The sequence below is a fragment of the Lepisma saccharinum genome, chromosome 19, assembly GCF_977018435.1.
Source record: "Lepisma saccharinum chromosome 19, izLepSacc3.1, whole genome shotgun sequence".
Classification (NCBI taxonomy): Eukaryota; Metazoa; Arthropoda; class Insecta; order Zygentoma; family Lepismatidae; genus Lepisma; species Lepisma saccharinum.
The window spans coordinates 70,823,464-70,843,385 of NC_139247.1; the positions used below are offsets into that span (position 1 = coordinate 70,823,464).

Consider the following 19,922-nt stretch of genomic DNA (forward strand, 5'->3'; position numbering starts at 1 on the left):
TGTGTTATTTTATGTTATGAGTTTGTATTGTAAGTTAGAACAATCTGTTATGCTGCGCCTCGCGCTTGAGGTAGGCAGTTGAGGTCTTGCTATTAACTGTGAAGGCGGTGCGAGGACTCTCGTGTTAAATAAGTTTGCTTATCACTGCCTACGAACGTGCATGACCCAACAAAATATAATTTTTAACTTGTGCGCGCGCGATTCTTGATTAAAGATTTTGGACATTTCAATTATAAAGTATTTGGAATTTTATTTACTGTCACGTGTCGCAATTCGATGGTTTCCTTCCTGGAGGAAGGGTGGATCGTCTTAATCCCGATCCCTGGGTGAGAACTGGTGCTCCCAACTGACCAGCCGGAGCAAGGAGCGGTGTGTTACCAATTCGGATCTCCATACCTTGGAGTTACGAGTGGTGGCACGTTGCATGGTGATGTGATCAGCACCACGCTCCGGCCGCCTTCCCCCAGGTACCTATTGAGTTGAGGCTGGATGAGTCCCGGACACGCTTTATGCGAAAACAAGGACGGAAAAATCCAACCTTAGATCACGCACTCCAGAAATGAAACCCGGGTCAGACGCCCTATCGACAAGATCATCGCGGCTCTCGTCTGCCAAAATATCAATTCCAAAATTCTTGGCTTTTTTATTATCTTTTTTTGTTTTTCTATACCTTTATTTACTCGAACCCTTCTTGGGTAAAGATGGAAATTAGTAATAAAAAAATTAATATTTATTTAATGAAAAACCCCTACCAAAAGGCCAGTTAAGATGAAAGCAAACTGTACTTAACAAGCGAACTGGACTTGCTTTATTAATGCACTCTGGACTGCACTTGGCAGACTAGCGAGGCTCTGGCGTCTGGACTCGCAGCCAATATAATCTTTTGTGGGGCTCGTGTTGTCATCCCTATATATTTGCGATTCTTCTTTAATCCACCATACATCCTCATTTTCGCGATTAGCGAAAAGGGTCAGGAATGTGAAGTAAGATAAACTAAATCTATCAATCGGTCATTGTGATAGCAAAAATTCTCGACCACATGTATATTTTTTTGACTTTTTGATTGACTACTTGACCTACGTGAAGATTTCCTTACATTTTCTTCACTTTCATGACTGGCATACACCATGTATAGGGCAGACTGAATAAAGCTCAAATTTACATGAGGTATCAACTGGGTATTTAGAAAATGCCGACGAGGCTGCAACACTGCGCAAGTGTCCTCCAAAACGACAGTTATGTTACTTTTAAAGAAGGTACAGTCACGGACACTTCTGGATTGTAACGATTCTATTGACAGTAAATGACGTTGTTATAACCCAGAATGGTCCATGACTGTACTTCATCTACACATTTGATCCAGTGAAGAGCGTTGGTTTCTTGTTCTCTGGAACCTATAGAAATTCACCAACAAATAAAATTCAATATCTTTCTGCATGTCTACCACAACAGAAAGTTGACGAATAAAGGAGGGCCGATCACCATGGCGGAGTGGTTAACACAGAGCGCTACGACACCAAGGGTCCTCTGTTCGAATCCCGACCTGGGAATGATTGATCTATGAGTGTCAATTTCACATCACTCATTTTCATATTTGTGATTATCGAAAAGTGGAAGAAATTCGAAGTAAAATAAACTACATTAATCAGTCTTCTTCGCTTACGTCCTGAGAGAGTGAGGAAGTAAGTCAGGGCGCAAGTGAATAAGTAAGTCAGGGCGCAAGTCAGGACATAAATCAAGACATAAGCGAAGAAGTAAGTCAGGACGTTAAGTGAGGAAGTCACTACGTCTCTCGTTTGTTTGACATAGGTGTTCCTTCATCCATTTCAACTAACCACAACCTATCTCCATCTTCGCGATTAGCCTGAAGATGCAAGAGAACATAGCGCGAGTTAAGATCCACACCCAATTCGAGATTACTACACAAACCACTGGCTATTTTAACATTTGCACTAAGCGCTACACCAACACGATCACGAAAAGATTTATGAATAAATAGAATATTAACGGTAGACAAAATTCACTCACTTCTTAAACATCGTGTGAAACACACAATATTATTATTTCTGGTGTTTCCAGGCTCGGAATAAAGTCAACAGGTTGAGGAGAGTACGGGTGTGGTCTGAAATTCCATCAACATCATTTGTCATCCTGACACCTCGACGCCCCCTTCCTCATCATCCAGGATGAACGATGACACGATGAGTTGGAAGACTGGATTTCAACCCAAATCGAGCACGCACATGCGTGACTACCATCCCCTTACACACGCTCATTCTGTAACGAAAGGCTGAGAGAAAGTACAGGATGGGTCAGAAATATGGCTACACGTTTGAACTAAATGATGTCTGTTACTGTACAATGTATAGGGAAATTGTGAATGGTGTATTGAACTTCAAACTTTATTTTATCATTTGAGATAACAGCCACGCGCCCGAGCTTACGTCATTAGCCAAAAAGGGGCTCAACATGTATAGTCGACGCGCTAGGTACGTTAACGACCGGCTGGCTTTGAAGTCCACGGAGCGCGCCCACCAGCTGCAACAATCACATTCAACGCACAGTGTTGCCACACATCTACTCTACGCCACCTCGTCCCTCCGCGCACAAGCACCTTCCCACGGACTCCACATTGAAGTTGCAAAGTACGGCAACAGCGTATCCGCAGTTATGTGACAGACTCCACGTGGAGTAGACGAGCAGAATGACAGCTGCGCCCATTGGCTGAAGGTTGAGTGTCATTAGAGGAAAACAACTCGCCCGCTATTTATCCCCACCCACGTTCGTGGTGGCGTTTTCTTCAGTTCTTTGACGTTAACGAAGTAAACGCGTGGACTATAGCAGGAAGTTACAGTTGTGTCGAACCAGAATGATGGGGAGAGCCGTGAGAACAGCATGGGACTAAAGCTTGACGCGCACTGATACACTGGAAGCGCGCCAACAGAACGGAACAGTTTCGCTGTAAAATGTGAGGACACACAAATATCTTCACTCATTGTCAACGAATTGATTTCATTTATTATTTAGGGTCGATTTTCTGCCACTTTTGGATGAGGATCAATGATAATATGACACTGATAAGGGGACACACAAAAAGCACCCATTCCGGAGACTCCTGGCGTCGTAGCGCGCTGTGCTAACCACTCCGCAACATATGTTGGCGGATTGTTAACGAGAAATAATAGCGACTGCGCGTCTTTTTCTTTCATTTGCATCTTCGCTTTACTGTTTTGTACTGTATTCTGGATTATGTTAAGCCTTTTCTATCGTTATAGATTAATATCGATGATGAGCAGGGAACGGATTTATATGTAAATACATATTTATGTGTGACGCTGAAATCAGTTATATTTTGTATTATCTTTGCGCAGCATGAAATGCAGACTTGAAAAATTCAGTTTTTAGTTTCCATATTTGTTCAAATATTAGGTCTAGGCTCATATTTTACTTATTATAGTTATTTTTACATATTTCCATATTTCAGAACATTTCTCAACATATAGTACTCCATATTCGTGCAATAACCATGTCCTCGTGTGACCGAAAGATTTGAGTGAATTTCTTGAAAATTTATAATACACTCCCATTACTTCTTGCGATATTGAACGCAGTTTTAGTCAATATCAATCCATCTTAAGAGACAATACAGGGTGGCTCAATAAGTCACTTAACACCCCCAGTACAAGGCCACTGCAGCGCGCAACATGGAAATGGTGATGACCAATCGTTATCAGGCCAAGGGGGAACCACATTGACGCCACCCACACGGACGGCGGCCATCTTGAATTCAACTTCAGAATTTTAAATGGGAAGGGGGTCGTGCGACATATCAAAATGGGCTAGAATTTCACGAGAAATGCAATGGTGAAGGTTTTTTCGACGTATCTTTAACCAGTGAAAAGTTATGACTGAATTCTTGTACCAATTTGCTCCTTTTCGAGGTGTTAGAAAAATGCCTTAAAATTTGTTTAGCGCATCGGTAATGCATCGAGATCAAAGTGACGTCTATGGAGAGACGTTCGCATGCCATTGCACATTATTTTAATCGGATACATCCATGAAGAACTGTGCATTATGAATGGTTGTCGCGAACAATTTACAGTGTGACGCTTCCATTGAATTAAAAGTCCTTCACAGTGACAAGGCTAATGTTTATGTTCATAAGGAAGTTCATAAACAGAATATTCGACCCTTGTCATCTGATAACTAACTTTGGACAGAAACGGCTTCACAACGTTCCCATAGTGTTCTGGTGTTCCTCCCTATTGAAAAAAAACTGTAAAAAGTACCTTCTTCCATAAGCAAGGATGAAAAAAACTGTTTATTTAACAAATCCAAGTAGCCCTAAGCATTTAAGGTTCCGTTGATGGAAAACTGACTAACCAATCGTGTTCCACACAGCACGCCACACCATTAACTTACCAACACTAACCATTCAGCTTTGATCTGTCAAAAATGGTTAGTCAATTTTTATCAACGGAACCTTAAATGCTTAGGGCTACTTGGATTTGTTAAATAAACAGTTTTTTTCATCCTTGCTTATGGAAGAAGGTACTTTTTACAGTTTTTTTTCAATAGGGAGGAACACCAGAACACTATGGGAACGTTGTGAAGCCGTTTCTGTCCAAAGTTAGTTATCAGATGACAAGGGTCGAATATTCTGTTTATGAACTTCCTTATGAACATAAACATTAGCCTTGTCACTGTGAAGGACTTTTAATTCAATGGAAGCGTCACACTGTAAATTGTTCGCGACAACCATTCATAATGCACAGTTCTTCATGGATGTATCCGATTAAAATAATGTGCAATGGCATGCGAACGTCTCTCCATAGACGTCACTTTGATCTCGATGCATTACCGATGCGCTAAACAAATTTTAAGGCATTTTTCTAACACCTCGAAAAGGAGCAAATTGGTAAAATAATTCAGTCATAACTTTTTACTGGTTAAAGATACGTAGAAAAAACCTTCACCATTGCATTTCTCGTGAAATTCTAGCCCATTTTGATATGTCGCACGACCCCCTTCGCATTTAAAATTCTGAAGTTGAATTCAAGATGGCGGACATCAAGATGGCCGCCGACCGTGTGGGTGGCGTCAATGTGGTTCCCCCTTGGCCAGGCAATGATTGGTCATCGCCAATTTCAAATTCCATGCCGCAGTGGCCTTGTACTGAGGGTGTTAAGTGACTTATTGAGCCACCCTGTAGAATGAAATTATTTTTCGAAAACTTACACCAAACTTTTGTTATTCATAGTTTTGGAAACAGAAAAGGAAAACACATTTTGTGTTGTTTTGCAATTAATCTCAATGTAAGCGTACTGTATTTTATGTAGCTCGTGCAGTGTCTTATATTATTAAAAAGGTAAATTTTTACACTTTTTAAGTCCATATTTAACTCCATATTTTGTTGAAAATAACTAAATATGTATTTGCATATTTAGCACATTTATACTACTTATAACTCCGAGAATTAGAATGAATGGTGAATTTGAGGGAAACAAAAATGATTGAATAATTCATACCTCACACACGGAACGCAAAATGTGTCAACTGACACACATTTCTACATTTTGTTTACCCCGGTAACACATTAAAGTGCCTAATACACAGAGAAATGCACAAAGGGCATTTTTAACAGTTGCTGCCTCGTGTTATGCACTAATAAATCATCACTTCAACGGATCGAAGACGGTCACTTCAATAAAATGTTGGTGCTTGGTACGACGACAGCGGGCGGTCTAACCAGAACCTACCTAGGGCGCCAAATATCTAGCTACCAGGCCGCTGCCTATTGTCACTTTCCTAGACAGCTGTTGTCCAGTGCATATCAAGTAATACGGAATTGATTATTTACACGTGCCGACAGGCATTGATGAATAATCGCGATAATTCATGATGCAATAATCTATATTAGGTTCTTTTTCTAGGTCATCAGTTTTATCTGTGCAGATCTAGTGGTTAGTCAGTTATCGATAGATTTGTTGCCTCGTTCGATATTCAGAGGGACGAATCGAGATAATTACATTGAGCGGTGTTTCCTGGTTTCCGAGATACTCAAATGCACACCAAACGAAACAAAGTTCCTTTCTTGTGGCTTTATCGAGTAGTGCACCAACTAGGGATGATACCGATGCAATTCTCGGTCTCGTAACAGAATTCGAGACGAAAACAAGACCAGAACCTTCGAGAAAAGATCTAGGAGGTGAGCCTCTGTAACGGAACTTTCAGACCGAAGCGACAGGCTGTAAGCTATACGTGTCGCTTTGAAGTGCACCTACAGTAGGCCCGGGACTTTATGTCCTATAAAACTATAAAATATGTATGTAATTGTCATATAAATTGGAAAATATGTCATGAAAAATTACAAATATGTCAGAAAAATGCAGAAATATTCCCAGTAAAGCCAAAAAAAATACTCTCGAATTTCTCCTATACCCGATAGAGTAGAGTATGGGCTGTAATATACCTAATGTTATTTTTACTTTTGACTGATTTTTGTGAAAAGCGAAAAAGTCAAAGAAATGAGAACGAAACTTCTTTACTTCTCGTGCAACAATGAGATACATATTGCCTCAATAATGTTTGCATGGCTATCAATTGTCGGCGGGATAAATAAACTGGGGTATTATTGTTCTCTACTAGGAAAAGACTGCACCTTTCTTCCTCCGTAATTTCCATATCCTGCCATCGACAATATGAACTATCCGTTGTGCTAAAGCTACGAAGAAAAAAAAAATAACCGATTATGTGCGAGAGAATTACAAAATTATACAGAAATATGTCTTATTACAAAAAAATTGAAGAAATATGTTGTAAAAATGCAAAATTGGTGAAATATGTCAAAATATGCTTTGTCAAGTTTGTCTATTTCGGCTGATTTTTATCAGATATGTAAAGATCTCACCCCAATAATAGATCCGAAGCCAACTGAGAAATATGTTATAACAAAGTCCTGGGCCCTAAATAAATAAAGAGTACAGGGGAAACAATCAAAGCCCACTTTTTGTGAAAATTGAGATTTGGATATCATGCTATTCCCCACATGCCGAATTTTAGGGAAAACATTCATAGTCCCGCATAAATCAGCATCGAAAAAATGTTCTTCTGCTCCAATCTGTATCATTTTCAAACTTCATTTTGCATTCCTGCAAAAAGTTGACTTTGATTGTTTTCGCCCTGCATCCTTGAAATGCAATCTTCCGCACCGAAGCGGGACGACAAGTGTCGCCTCAGTCTGTTAGCGCATGCACGGAGACTGGTTTGCTATAAAGAGCTTTCATACCGAAGCGACATCGGAATTTCACACGGGACCCTTCAGTGGAAAGCAAACCATTTGAGTGCTGTAGCGAGAGGTTTTCGGTCGAGCGAACAATAGTTCGCACGAACGACGCTAGATAGCGTACGGAACTAAGAGCTCCTCGCTCGCCATGACGTCGCGAGCGAATGACGCTCGATCAGGAAAAACAAGCGACATACACTCGTAGCCCTGAAGTACACGTCGTTTATCTGTGGTGTTGCGTGTTGGGGCCTAAAATAATGGATCATGAAGTGAAACAGACAGTGAAATTGAAACTTAAATGAACATAGTCATTATCTCCATGTTAAAACGCAGGTTAATCTATCATACCAATACAGTGATATATGAAAATGAAATAGATGATTGTGCCAGGATAGATATCTTACCTACAAAAATGATATTCCATTGTAAACGCTCAAGGGTGGGAGAGTCGAACGATTACAAGAGAGCAAAAGTTGTTCCATGCAAACAATTATTTACAAAGCGCTCAAAGTGGAGGATGCTTGCACGCATGAAGAGATTCGCCATGTATTTTCGCAAACAGAGGTGCGGAAATGATTTTTTTTTTTTGGCGAAAGAAGCGTTGTCTGGTTACCAAAAGCCTTCCCCGACATGAAAGCAGTTTCTCCCGTCGCTGAAGTTTGGAGGAGTTGGACAATTGCTCGCCGAGGTGTGGCTTCAGACGGAAGCTTAAATCACGCCGAACGAGCGTCAAAGCTCTCTCGGCGTCTTCGGGCGTTCCTCGCGCCATTTCACACTCCGCAAATCCGCGTCTTTCATCATCCTTCCCTTCCACCTCAACTCCCTCGTACGCTCACTGGTTTTTTCAACGGGATATCACCCTTTCGGGTCTTAAGGCTCTGCACAGTACTGGGTGCGCCAATTTGCTTCTTTTAAATGTGTTGCCTTCGGAAAACTAAACTTTTGTTCGTTTGAATGTGCAAGTTTTGGTGGTTAATTGGTAGAGCAGCCACAGGCTGTAGTTTGCTCATGAATAGAGAACGGATTTGAAGGTGCAGCACCTTTACAAAAAATATAGCTGTTTTCATACCTATCGTTTGAGAGATGTATTTCAGGCCATGAAATCAAAAACTCAATATGCTGACCAAGGCTTAAATTTATTCTATTTTAAAACATAAACTAAACGTAACGTTTCAACCTTCTAGCAAGGTCTTCTTCAGACTCTGTACCCAGTACAAATGAAACAAGGTACAAAACAGGACGAATATATATACACAAACATTACTCCCCTCCAGACTATTAGAATATACACACACAGAAATCACTCCCCTCCAGACACAAGATCATTAGAAAGTTGTTTTATCTCTAGAACATTCTAGCAGCTGGCCTTCCCTTGTCAACTGTACTTTCACCTCACAGGCGATTTGAAATCAGTAAAATGTTGCACCTTTTCCTTATTTATCCCCTTTTTACCCCCTCTTTGATGTTTCAGCACCTTTTTCCTTAATTTTCTTTCAGGTTTGTTCAAAACTTGAACAAAAATAAATCATTTTCACTCTTCTTGAGGAGCTACATAAAATCCTACAGTCTCATTTTGTAGAGCAGAACGAGAGCTACAAAATGGTATAATATAAATTACACCATATTTACCATGAATGTTATTATTTGCTACAGTGTTGAATAAAGAATGTTAATGTAACTGGTTTAGACCTGAATAAAGACATTTTTTCAGCACCTTTTTGAAAACATTTTCAGAACCTTTTCTTTCCCGACCATAATTTTACACCTTAAAATCCCTTCCCTACTCATGAATAAATAATTTCAAATTCTAAATCGTAGCCAAAATGAGAAGAAAATGTGACTTTGAAAGGGGTTGGTTGGTTGATAAATTCCTTACACTTGCCACGGAAATTAATAATCACATTAACCAGTCATTTTTCCCGACTCTTCCAACAATCCTCCTAACATGGAACAACATTCTTCGGTATCATTTTTCCAACAAATGCAACACTAAATAACTTTAAACATCCAGAAAATCTCCATACTAACCCATAAATTTTTAACGATGCCAAATTTATGGTTATTTTGATTCTAAATTTGTACTTCCCCCTAAACACGAACTTGTTATTGGTGTAGATGTGTTAATGCTATCTCTGGAGAGAGGGAGAGAAAGTATTCAACACACACAACTCCACTGCTTTCCGTGTGTTTTCGACATTTCCTTAGTAGAGTATAGTTTAAGTGAAACGTAATTGCTTACCTTTTGTTATTACAAAAAAAACTCTCTCCCGTCCCCGGAAATTTTTGGTGGAAGGCTTTTTGAGGCCAAGTTTGTTGGTAGGGGGGAATTCCCCCTGTCTCCCCTCCTGGTTAACCGGACGTATGAATGCATATTGGTGAAGGCATTGAAATAAACTCGTGGCGCCAGGGTTAGGGCCTGCCAGAATAGCTTTTCACCACTTTTAACCACTTGGCTACGCGGGAACTCGGAAGGCATTAGCTTCTTGTAAAGGTGAGCTGGAGCGATTTTGTGATAAGCGAGACATTTCTTACAACCTTGGTTCAATGGCACACACACACGTCAGCACCAAATAATGTTCTTAGTTACCGCTCGTAGCTACAAGTTACTCCATAACAATTTCATAAAATTTCAGAATTGACGTCATAACACATAAAACAGTAGTTTACATTAGCATTCGGATTTTCAATGTCCAACCGCTCAAATATGCGCAGGCGTATTTTCTGCCACCTGTCTATGAGCATACACGCCATGAGTGGTAACTAGGGACGTGAAGTTTTTGTTTTAACGATAACATCGAAAAGATGAGGAAAGCAAAATAAAGCGTTTAAAATGTATTTGGGTAGGTTCAGGAGGCAAGTTTTGAAGGAATCGCGAAATAACGCGAATTTTACAACTTTTCACAATAATTTTTGCAATTGCAATTTTTCCACTTTATCCTGAAAAACGCAGAGAAAAATGCAATATAAACTGGGAATAACATTTCAGTTGTTCAAAAAGAACTACCTAAAGCGCTATTAGATCTGTCATTTCTAGTGTAGCTGGTGAAAGTTCGATTCAAAAGACATGTTCACGATTCATTTATTGCAGTTTGGAGCAGACATGACTGGCAGTGCTTCACCTCGTCCTGAAAAGGAATTCGCTGGGGGATCTTCCCATAAGGGAAGTTTCGTAGGAACGGGAAAATTTTCAGTTGTGTTGCAGGGGAAGGGGTTAGAGGGCGTGTATGTGTGTGTGTGTACACAAAACGGTATTTTGAGGTCGCAGACGGATTTTTTGGCATTTTTATGGTAAATGTGACGTGTTCACTTTGACTGTGTTCAAAGATTTTGGTTTTATCAATAAACATTTCATATTTAGTGGCTGATGAGTTGAAATAGTTTTCAAAATGGAAGAAATTTGGCCATTTCCCAGAAAGATAAGTCATAAAATTATTTTTCTTGTCACTGAAACTAAAATCTGTCTTAATTTTCCAGAACTAAAACAATGTAAAAATTTTAAGCGTAGAAGGAATAGTAAAACTGCATATAAAAGTAACACTGACTTTAAATTAATAAAACCAAATTTTACCATAAACCGCGAAAAATAACACCGAATTGCAGTAAAAAATAACATCGAAATTTAGGGGAAAATAAACGAAACTTCACGTCTCTAGTGATAACCCGTAACACTTGCGTGCGAGCTATCAAGAATTGCGATACGTAAAGTCTCTTACCAACACCCATGTCAATGAGCCAAGACACGCAAGTACGTTCCGTGACTAGAAGCAAAGCTGACGCTTCTATAGGTCAATCTAGTGACTTGCTGTATTGATTGATTGGTCCGTAATACGCGGAACTACAATCGGATTAAAAAGTATGGATGCTGGAGTTTGGACTCCAATTTAAAATTAACCAGTAGGCCTACATAATAAAAAATTACATCAAAATTAGCTTATTCAATTCTCTGTTTATCTGTGGGATCTCGGGTTCGATACCCGGTGGAGGCCCATAGTGGTTCGGATCCCACTTTAAACTGTAGATCCACTCCCAATTAGCCTTACTGTGCACAAAGTGGACTTAAAACACCAACTCAATCCATCAATCAATCTGTGGGATCCAATTTCTTTTTTTTTTTCGAGCATGGCTTCTATTTTATATCGTTGTTAGAACAAAGAAGTCTCTCTTGAGTTCTGCAAACGATAATTTTCTTTGAAACTCTGTGTGTAAAAAGTGGTTGTCCGATCGTAATGAAATTTTAATACGCTCAAGGTAGAACGGTGTTATACACAATTCTCAATTTTCAGAGTTTTTTTAATTAACGAAAAAACAGTTCTCTCAATTTTGAGAAGCATCTTTTCTAATTCTACTTTCCATAATTTTAAATCCGATAGTACACTTGTTGCTGAATAAGGGAAATGATTTTTGAATATCTGTATGTTTCTTTCCTTGGGGGAAAGCCATATGTTTTGAACGATTCAATTCATTTCACTTCATTGGGAATACCCTGGGAAAGTTTTATAGGTCATATCAGTGCTCAAAGTGAAGGCGGATGGTATCACACAAGTTAAACAATTCTGCAAAGCATCACCCAGCTGTCTCATTGTCACCATGTTATACCCCAGCTAAACCCTCGACTCGACCAAACATCCCCCAGCTAACATTTTTCACTTCAAGCGCCAATGCACATAAATTAATATTCGAGGTGTAGGTACATATGCATAAGGCGTTGAGCTTAATGTGCATATTATTGCATATATTGGAAGTAATCTTCGTGGAACAGTTCATTTCAAGTTTGCTTCTTCCAATTTTTTTGTCCTTTGCATCAAGAGTAAACCTCTAACACGTAACCATGGGCTCCAGTTGGGGCAAGGCAGTGGCGGAGAATGGGTTCCAAAACTGTGGGCCAAGGACAGTTTGCTTTCCCTTGGTAGATAAGGTTTAGCGTAGTGCGGGGGCAAAAGTGGAAAAAACTGTAGGGGGGAACTCGGTGTCGTGCCCAAGGGGGGTTGATGGGGGGTTATAACCCCCCTTTCGCCAAACATTCCTAAAAAAGAGAACGTCAAAGGTAGGAAAATATCACAAAATGACGGCCGACTACAAAGGAATAGTATACATAAAACGGCCCTTTCGAAAATCCTGGGCACGCCACTGGGAGTACTGATCCCCCCTTCCCTAATCGCCGTCGCTGGGAGAAGGTAATACAGGAACTGGAAACTACTTGCAAAGATCAAGAAAACCGCCTTCCTACCAGTCAGCGATATCTATAAGAAATGGGTCACACTTCCAGGTGCAACAGGGTGGCATTATTCGTTGGTTAGATGTTGATCAATACGAAAAACCGAAAGTTCCGTTTATAAATGCTATTAACTTCTCCGTACATAAATTGGACTTTGAAGACAGTCTTCTCAAAACCATTCAAATAGCTGAAGTTATAAATGGAAGTTCAACATAATTGCCTGGCCATCAAACACGAAGACCTGGTTGTCCTCATCGACTGAACGATTAAAGAACGCGGATGAACAAACTTTAGGGGGAACAAATTATGGACAATTCTAATAATGCTTTACTCCGTGTTTGGAAAATAACAGTACAACATAGTCACTCGTGTGTGGAACAAGATTGGACATTAATGGCATAGGCGTAACTTGGGTGGGGCAATAAGGAGCATTTGCCCCCATAAAAAAATTAAGGTTTATTAACTCTAGTTACTCGAGGGGAGGAGATGGTTTTTCGAATTTTCAACTTCAAAATTTTTCATTAAAAATTCCGACTAAATGATATTGTTCCCTAGGCCATTCCAAATTTTTCGTATTACTTTTGTTCATAAAATCATAGCAATAACGTACATCGAAGGCAAAATTTACTTATCAGGCACCCCCATTGGATACGTGTTAGTCATGCCAGTGACAGTTTACAATTGGTTGGTAATGATAATGATTTTTGTAATTATTGTAGTTAATATATAACTGCACCTATATAAACAAAAGAGCATTAATGAAAACTTAATATTTTTTTGTGAAGTGTAGTGAATGAAAAAATATGTATGTGACACTCTTGCAGTGATTGGTTTAATTGTTTTTTATTAATGATGTTAATTTTTGTAATTAATATAATAAATGACTGCGGTTAGATAAAAAACAAAGGAAGCAGTGATTCAATTACAAAATGGCTTATTTTAGTTATATAAAAAAGTGTAAGCTGTGAGCCCCCCCCCCTTAGGTAACGAAGTTTAATAACGAAGTTATAATATGACTAGCGAGCCGCCAGCTTTGTATTATATTTATGCGTTTGTTTATCAGATGATAGAAACGCACATAAATTATGTAACATTACTTTTGTACAATATCAGGACATCAGAAATTAGCGTTCATAAGCAAAATAATCGTGTTCATTAATCTGTTTATAAAAATCTCGGCGAAACATAATTTAAAGCTCAATTTTGCCTTTTTCTCTAGGATATAAAATAACTGAACTTCTTTTCTTTTATCGGGTGTCAGAATAATGAGCGTTATCTATTTCTTTATAATTTAAAATGGAGAATTCTAATTTCCATGCATTGTTGACCGACCTGTTCGACCCTAACCCTCATTCGCAACCCCATAGTAACCCCAGGGTGGATATGAAATCTGATCACCAAGAAATATATTTCAGGAGGATCCTTGCATGTTGTCCAAGTATCACACGCATAATAATTATATTGAATAAGTATCTCTCACACACGGGGTCCTCACTGTTGGCGTAGTGGTCAAGTCGTCGCTTTGTAATCAAGGGGTCCAGGATTCATTACCCTGTGGAGGCACATAGTGGTTCGGATCCCACTTTAACCTGTAGGCCCTCTCCCGATTAGCCTATATGTGCATAAAGTGGGCTTAAAACAAAAACTCAACTCAAAACTCAAAGTATCTTACACGTAATACTTAATTTTTCTGCCACTTTTGGCTAATCGCGAAGAGAGGATGAGTAATGATATGATGAAACTGATGAAGGGACACTCACAAATAACTCATGCCCAGCCCGGGATTCGAACCCGGGACCCCTTGTGTCGTAGCGCGATGTGAGATTACATTTTATTAGCAGCATTATTAAAATTGATAAATATAGTAACAATATTTATGATATTTCTAATACATTTTATTATTAATTGATATATTTTATTTCACTTTTCTGCAGGCCCCCGGGGCGGAGTGGTTAGCACATCGCGCTACGACGCCAGGGTGCCCGGGTTCGAATCCCAGCCTGAACATGGATGTTTGCGAGTGTCCATTCATCAATTTCATCACATCAACACTCATCCCCATCTTCGCAATTAGCCAAAAGTGGCAGAAAAGCGAAGTAAAATATAGGAAATGAAAATCATTATTTCACTTTTCTGCCACTCTTGGCTGATCGCGAAGATGAGGATGAGTGATGAAACTGATGAATGGACACTCACTGATAACATCCATGTCCAGGCCGGGATTCCAACTCGAAAAAGTATAATCACAAAAACAAGACTCGACATCAGCACCAAAGCAAAACTGGAAAAAACAATGAATAAACAGCAAAATGAAATTCGGAAAAATTACTCGCCAAAATAAACTCAGCGCTGAACGCGTAACAGTAAAATCCGATTCTTCGGAATAAAGAGATCTCGGGTTGGACCCCTCGTGGAGGCACTTGCACATTCGTTCGGTTCCCAGTCGTGATTAACTAGGGTTAAGTGGACTTAAAGAAAACTTCGATACGAGCTCCATTCAACGCTCAATGTTAGGCAAGGGCCAAAGAACGGTGCGCTATTTGACGAAAGCAACAACCGTCAAAATCATTTGTGAAAGTTGAGCACCCAAGTCTGAAATAAGTGCGAGATAAATTGCGAGGTATGACTTGAGATGACGGGACCCCTCTCCGATTTTATTCATATTTGACATACTCGCTAATTGAGGCCTCCTAATCACGAATCTGAAGTTAAAAATTGTCGGTCACGTCTAGAAATTGCGAAGCATCGACGCTAGCCCCACGAACCATTGGTGCGTGGTTAGGTTAGTTCGGTTAGGTTAGGCAAACATAGTTAAAATTTGGTGTCGTGGTAGTATCAGGAGAAACAAAAAATTTCGCGAAAATCGACAGTTTCCATTCCGAAAACTAACGCCTTATTTTAGCTTATTTTGCAATTTCTAGACGTTTCCGACAAATTTTAACTTCAGATTCGTGATTAGGAGGCCTCAATTAGCGAGTATGCCAAATATGAAGAAAATCGGAGAGGGGTCCCGTCATCTCAAGTCGTTCCATCAACATTTTTAAAATAAAATCAGTGAAGAACTCTGAAAAATCCAGAGTGGTAACGGTAAATGCAAACTCTCTTAAAATGACTCTCGACTTCCACTTTTGAGAGGGGAAAGTTCTAAATAATACGAAATATCTTATTGTGTACGACGCCCTTTTATAGAACTCAGCTACGCATATACTATCCACCTTTACAACTCCAGCTCCCCCCGAAATATATTCTGCGTACGCCAGTGATGAAGATGAAAATATGCTGCGCGAACTCCGTGGTGGAGTTGTTAGCACAGAGCGCTACGACGCCAGGGATCCCAGGTTCAAATCCCGGCATGAACATGGGTGTTATGTCGCTTCATCCATCTCATCATATCACTCACCCTAATCTTCGCGATTAGCCAAAAGTGGCAGAAAAGCGAAGTAAAATAAATCAAGCACGTGGACAGAACAATAGCCCTACGTGAGTCCAGGCGCCAGACCCTCGTTAGTCTGCGAAAATGAAGCTCGAAGTTAATAATTACGAAAAGAAATATACGCGAAGTAAAAATGCGAAAAGTAACATATTCGATATGAATGAAGAGAGAAAGAAAAATGCCCGAAATGCGTAATTGCGAAACAGTATGAGGGAGGGGAAATTCATCGAAAGAAAACAGTGAAATGGGAAATCCCTAGGAAGGTAATAATCGCATTAAAATTACAGTGGCAGTAGCTCGATTAGCGCGAATTCAAAGTTGCACTTGCAAATTTCCATCGTAGAGTGCGACCAGTCAAGTGCGTCTACAACAAAAAAAAATATATATTGAGCATAATATGTGCCTATTAAGTGGATTATAACAAGAATACAATCTTACCTGATACAGGACAAACCATCTCAACTGCCACTTCGCGTTGTCTGCTGTTCTTTTGAAAAGAAACCCGGACATCGAGTGGTCATAGTGGGCCCGCTCGGCCAGCATCAACAGCTGGTTTTCGTTCACTCTGATGGTCCTTTGCATTTTCGGACTTAGCATGTTACACAGTCCCTTCAGGCAAACGATGCAGTCCCACTCAGTTCATGGTTGCGGCAACAAGAACAACGACAAAAACAAGAAGTCGTACAGAACAACATGTCTTCTGCGGGAGAACGCGTGTCTTGCCCATGCATCTGTCCCGCGTTATGACGTACAACGAGTAGCGAGCCAGCAAGGGGTGTCCAAACTCTCTCCCCGGCTTGGCAACAGGTTGGAGAAGGGTTGCCAGCAGTCACGAAATTTTTGAGATGCTTCGATAATTTGATTTTCAGTTCGCTGGTGCCGGGCCGCGGAAAGAAGTGATTTGATTTATTTTGCTTCGCATTTCTGTCATTTGGCTAATCGCGAAGATGAGGATGAGCGATAATATTGATGAAAGGACACTTGCAAAGAAGTGTCGGATTTCGAACTCTGAGCCCCTGGCGTCCTAGCGCGCTGTGATAACTAATCCGCCAGGGAGCTCGGCGGAAAGAAATGGAAGAAAGCGTCGTTGGTCGAAGTTGAAGAAACCATTCCAGCAGTCGAAAATGTCATGGTCGAATACATTCTAGAATTTTACGTGGTATTATAAAAGAAAAAAACCTGATATTCCATATATCTCTTGCCAACTTTCAGCTCTAGAAAATATAATTCATTAACATCCACGTGGCGAACTCGGTGTGGGGGGAGAGAGGAAGGGAGCTCATTAAATGGTCGATTTTCGACCTCGTCACCAAAGTTCCTATCTGAGCAACTGTCGCTTGTTGCACGTCACCTGTCGCTTCGGTCTGAAAGCTCTCTCAAGGAGATTTAAGACGGAAGCATCAAGCGACAGCGAGGTTCAGACCGAAGCGACAAGCGTCAAGCGACACTGCGCACGCGCGAACAGACCAAGACGACGCGACGCACGCCATTGAAAAAACGGTCCAGTCCGACCGAAGTGTACAGCTTCTCGTGTCGCTTCGGTTAGAACGGTTGCACTGAATATGAGGGTTCGCTTCCAAGCAACACGTGTAGCTCGTCGCTTCGGTCTGATAGCTCCGTCGACAGCGCTCTGTAACGATCTACTACACGTTAGTTTTTTTGTTTTTTTTTACGTGGCCAATAAGTAGATGCGCAGTTGGATCAATAATATTCATCTCATAACACGTAACATATTTAAAGGTACCCGTGGCGAAGTGGTTAGCACATCGTGCTACGACGCCAGGGGTCCCGGTTCCAATCTCGGCCTGTGCATAGATGTTTGTGAGTGTCCATTCATCACTTTCATCATATCATCAGTCATCCCCATCTTCGCAAATTAGCCAAAAAGTGGCACAAAAAGCGAAGTAAAATAAAGCAAAGCAATCCAGGAACATATTTAACGTTAAATTATTTATCACATTCTAGTATAATAGAAAATCATTAAGGAGACAAATGGTACATAGCCAGTATTTGCTTGTAACCGAGGCAAGGAAATGGTGAAGTTTCATTGTTTGATCGAATTGGGTTATGTTACGACGTCTCTTTTCTGCCACTTTGGCTAATCGCGACGATGAGGATGAATAATGATAGCAATAATGAAATTGAAGGAACACCCATCGGGATTCGAAACCGCGAACCCTGGCGTTGCTACGACAGCGTTAACCACTACGGTGAGAGGTAGAAGAATCACGAAGCCACCAAAAGTACCGATCCCCCACCCACCATGTTTCTCCTCAGTGGCCGTCTCAGACGCAACAATCGCTTCCTAGCAACCTTCTATTATTAGCGTTACCGACAATGGAATGCACTTAAATTGGATGGGAGTTATTTTGACTGCAACTAAAAGAAAAAAAGTCGACTTTTTTTCTGTTTTGACTGACGCAAATTAATGGTGTGCGTATCCACGGAAACACGTATATATTTGGAAATGGCTCGTTCCACATGACGTAGGGAGACAGTGGACAGACAGACATTCAGCTGAGATTGGGAAATCACGAGAAATGCATCTCTCTGTTAGGAAGAATTCACACCGAAGCGACAAGCGACACGTGAATGTGAAGTGAATGTGAATTTAAAATTTTGGGTGCGTCAGCACTTAGGCTATTTTGCACCCGTCACTTTATACGGGGTCTAGCCCCTTACCTAATCTAAAAATGTAACTGTAACGTTGGGAGACTAAAATATGCTGACTTAGGTTAACAGAACTAAAATGAACATTACTGTAATGTCGTGTTGTAACTAAAATATTAAAATATTCTGACTTCGGTTAAAAGCTGAGGCTGTAGAGAGGCACTCAGTACACATAAGGACAAGACACAGGCCAACACACAGAATTATACTGGCCATAGGGCCAGTCGCCAGAGCCTCGTTCGTCTGCAAAATGCAGTCCAGGGTGTACTACGTGGAAGTGAGGTTGAAAATTGGGTGAACTACGTGGAAGTTCACCCCGACAAGCTTGAGGTTTTCACCAATCGAACGCAGGCTTGTGTGCTCTTACAATGTGTAAAATTGCAGCTAATTGGCTCGTTCCAAATCGGCATATGTCATGTGTCGCTTCTATCTTGAATCTCCGAAAATGAGCGTCAAGATTGATTGATTGAAATTTCTGCGTCAGCACTTAGGATATTTTGCACCCATCACATTATACGGGGACCAGCCCTTAGCTTAACTAATTTAAACACGTGTCTGAGAACTAAAGTACATGGGTTAAAAGCAGAGGCTGTAAAGGGGCACTCAGCACACGTAAGGATAAAAAACAGGACAACATACACACACAACCCTACGAGGATAATACTGGGCGTAGATCCACACGCCAGAGCCTCGTTGGCCTGCAAGAAGCCGTTACTGAGGTGTACGTACTACGTGGGAGTGAGATTGACATTTGGGTGCTTTATCAGAGAGTCACCCCTTACACGACCATGAGCTCTAGAGATCAGAAGCACCATCAGGGGTGCCCACAGGGGATGGAAATTTTTTGGGGGACAAATTTTTATAGTTTAGCTACCAATTCTATATATCTTCACTCAAAAAGGGGGGGATAGTTTCCTTTGATTGACTTATTATTGATTTTTAATTATGTTTATTATCTACAGTTTTATCACCCGCTTGTGGCGGGTGATCGCAGCGATGGGGTTGAAATGAAACACCACCTCTTATGCCTTTAGAATCGGTTTGGAAGGGGAAAGAAATGCTGTTCGCATTAATACAAGGTTAGTCAAGGAGACAAACTATTAAGAATAAAGTTCGGTACACTAACAATGGCAGTAATCCTGAGCAGTTTTGTACGTGATATGTTAATAAACATGAAAGTGAGCCGTTTAGGTCTTATTTAGTCTTAATTTCATGCTTAAAATAAACATATATTGCTTAAATATGTCTGCATTATATTGTTCCGCAAATTTTGTCTGATCAAATAATTTGAGTAAATAATTCGGCAAAAAGAGGGGGGT

General features: G+C 40.4%; 1 protein-coding gene across 1 annotated transcript in view; it reads right to left on the reverse strand.

Annotated features, from left to right (window-relative positions):
* Positions 1-16,655, reverse strand: part of LOC146003054 (ras-specific guanine nucleotide-releasing factor 1-like) — a 501,359-nt gene extending 484,704 nt beyond the window's left edge. The window contains exon 1 of the mRNA XM_083141219.1: positions 16,372-16,655. Within this exon, the coding sequence (XP_082997345.1) occupies positions 16,372-16,530 (159 nt within the window). The 5' untranslated portion in view covers positions 16,531-16,655. The remainder of the gene's footprint in view (positions 1-16,371) is intronic.
* Positions 16,656-19,922: the final 3,267 nt, after the last annotated feature.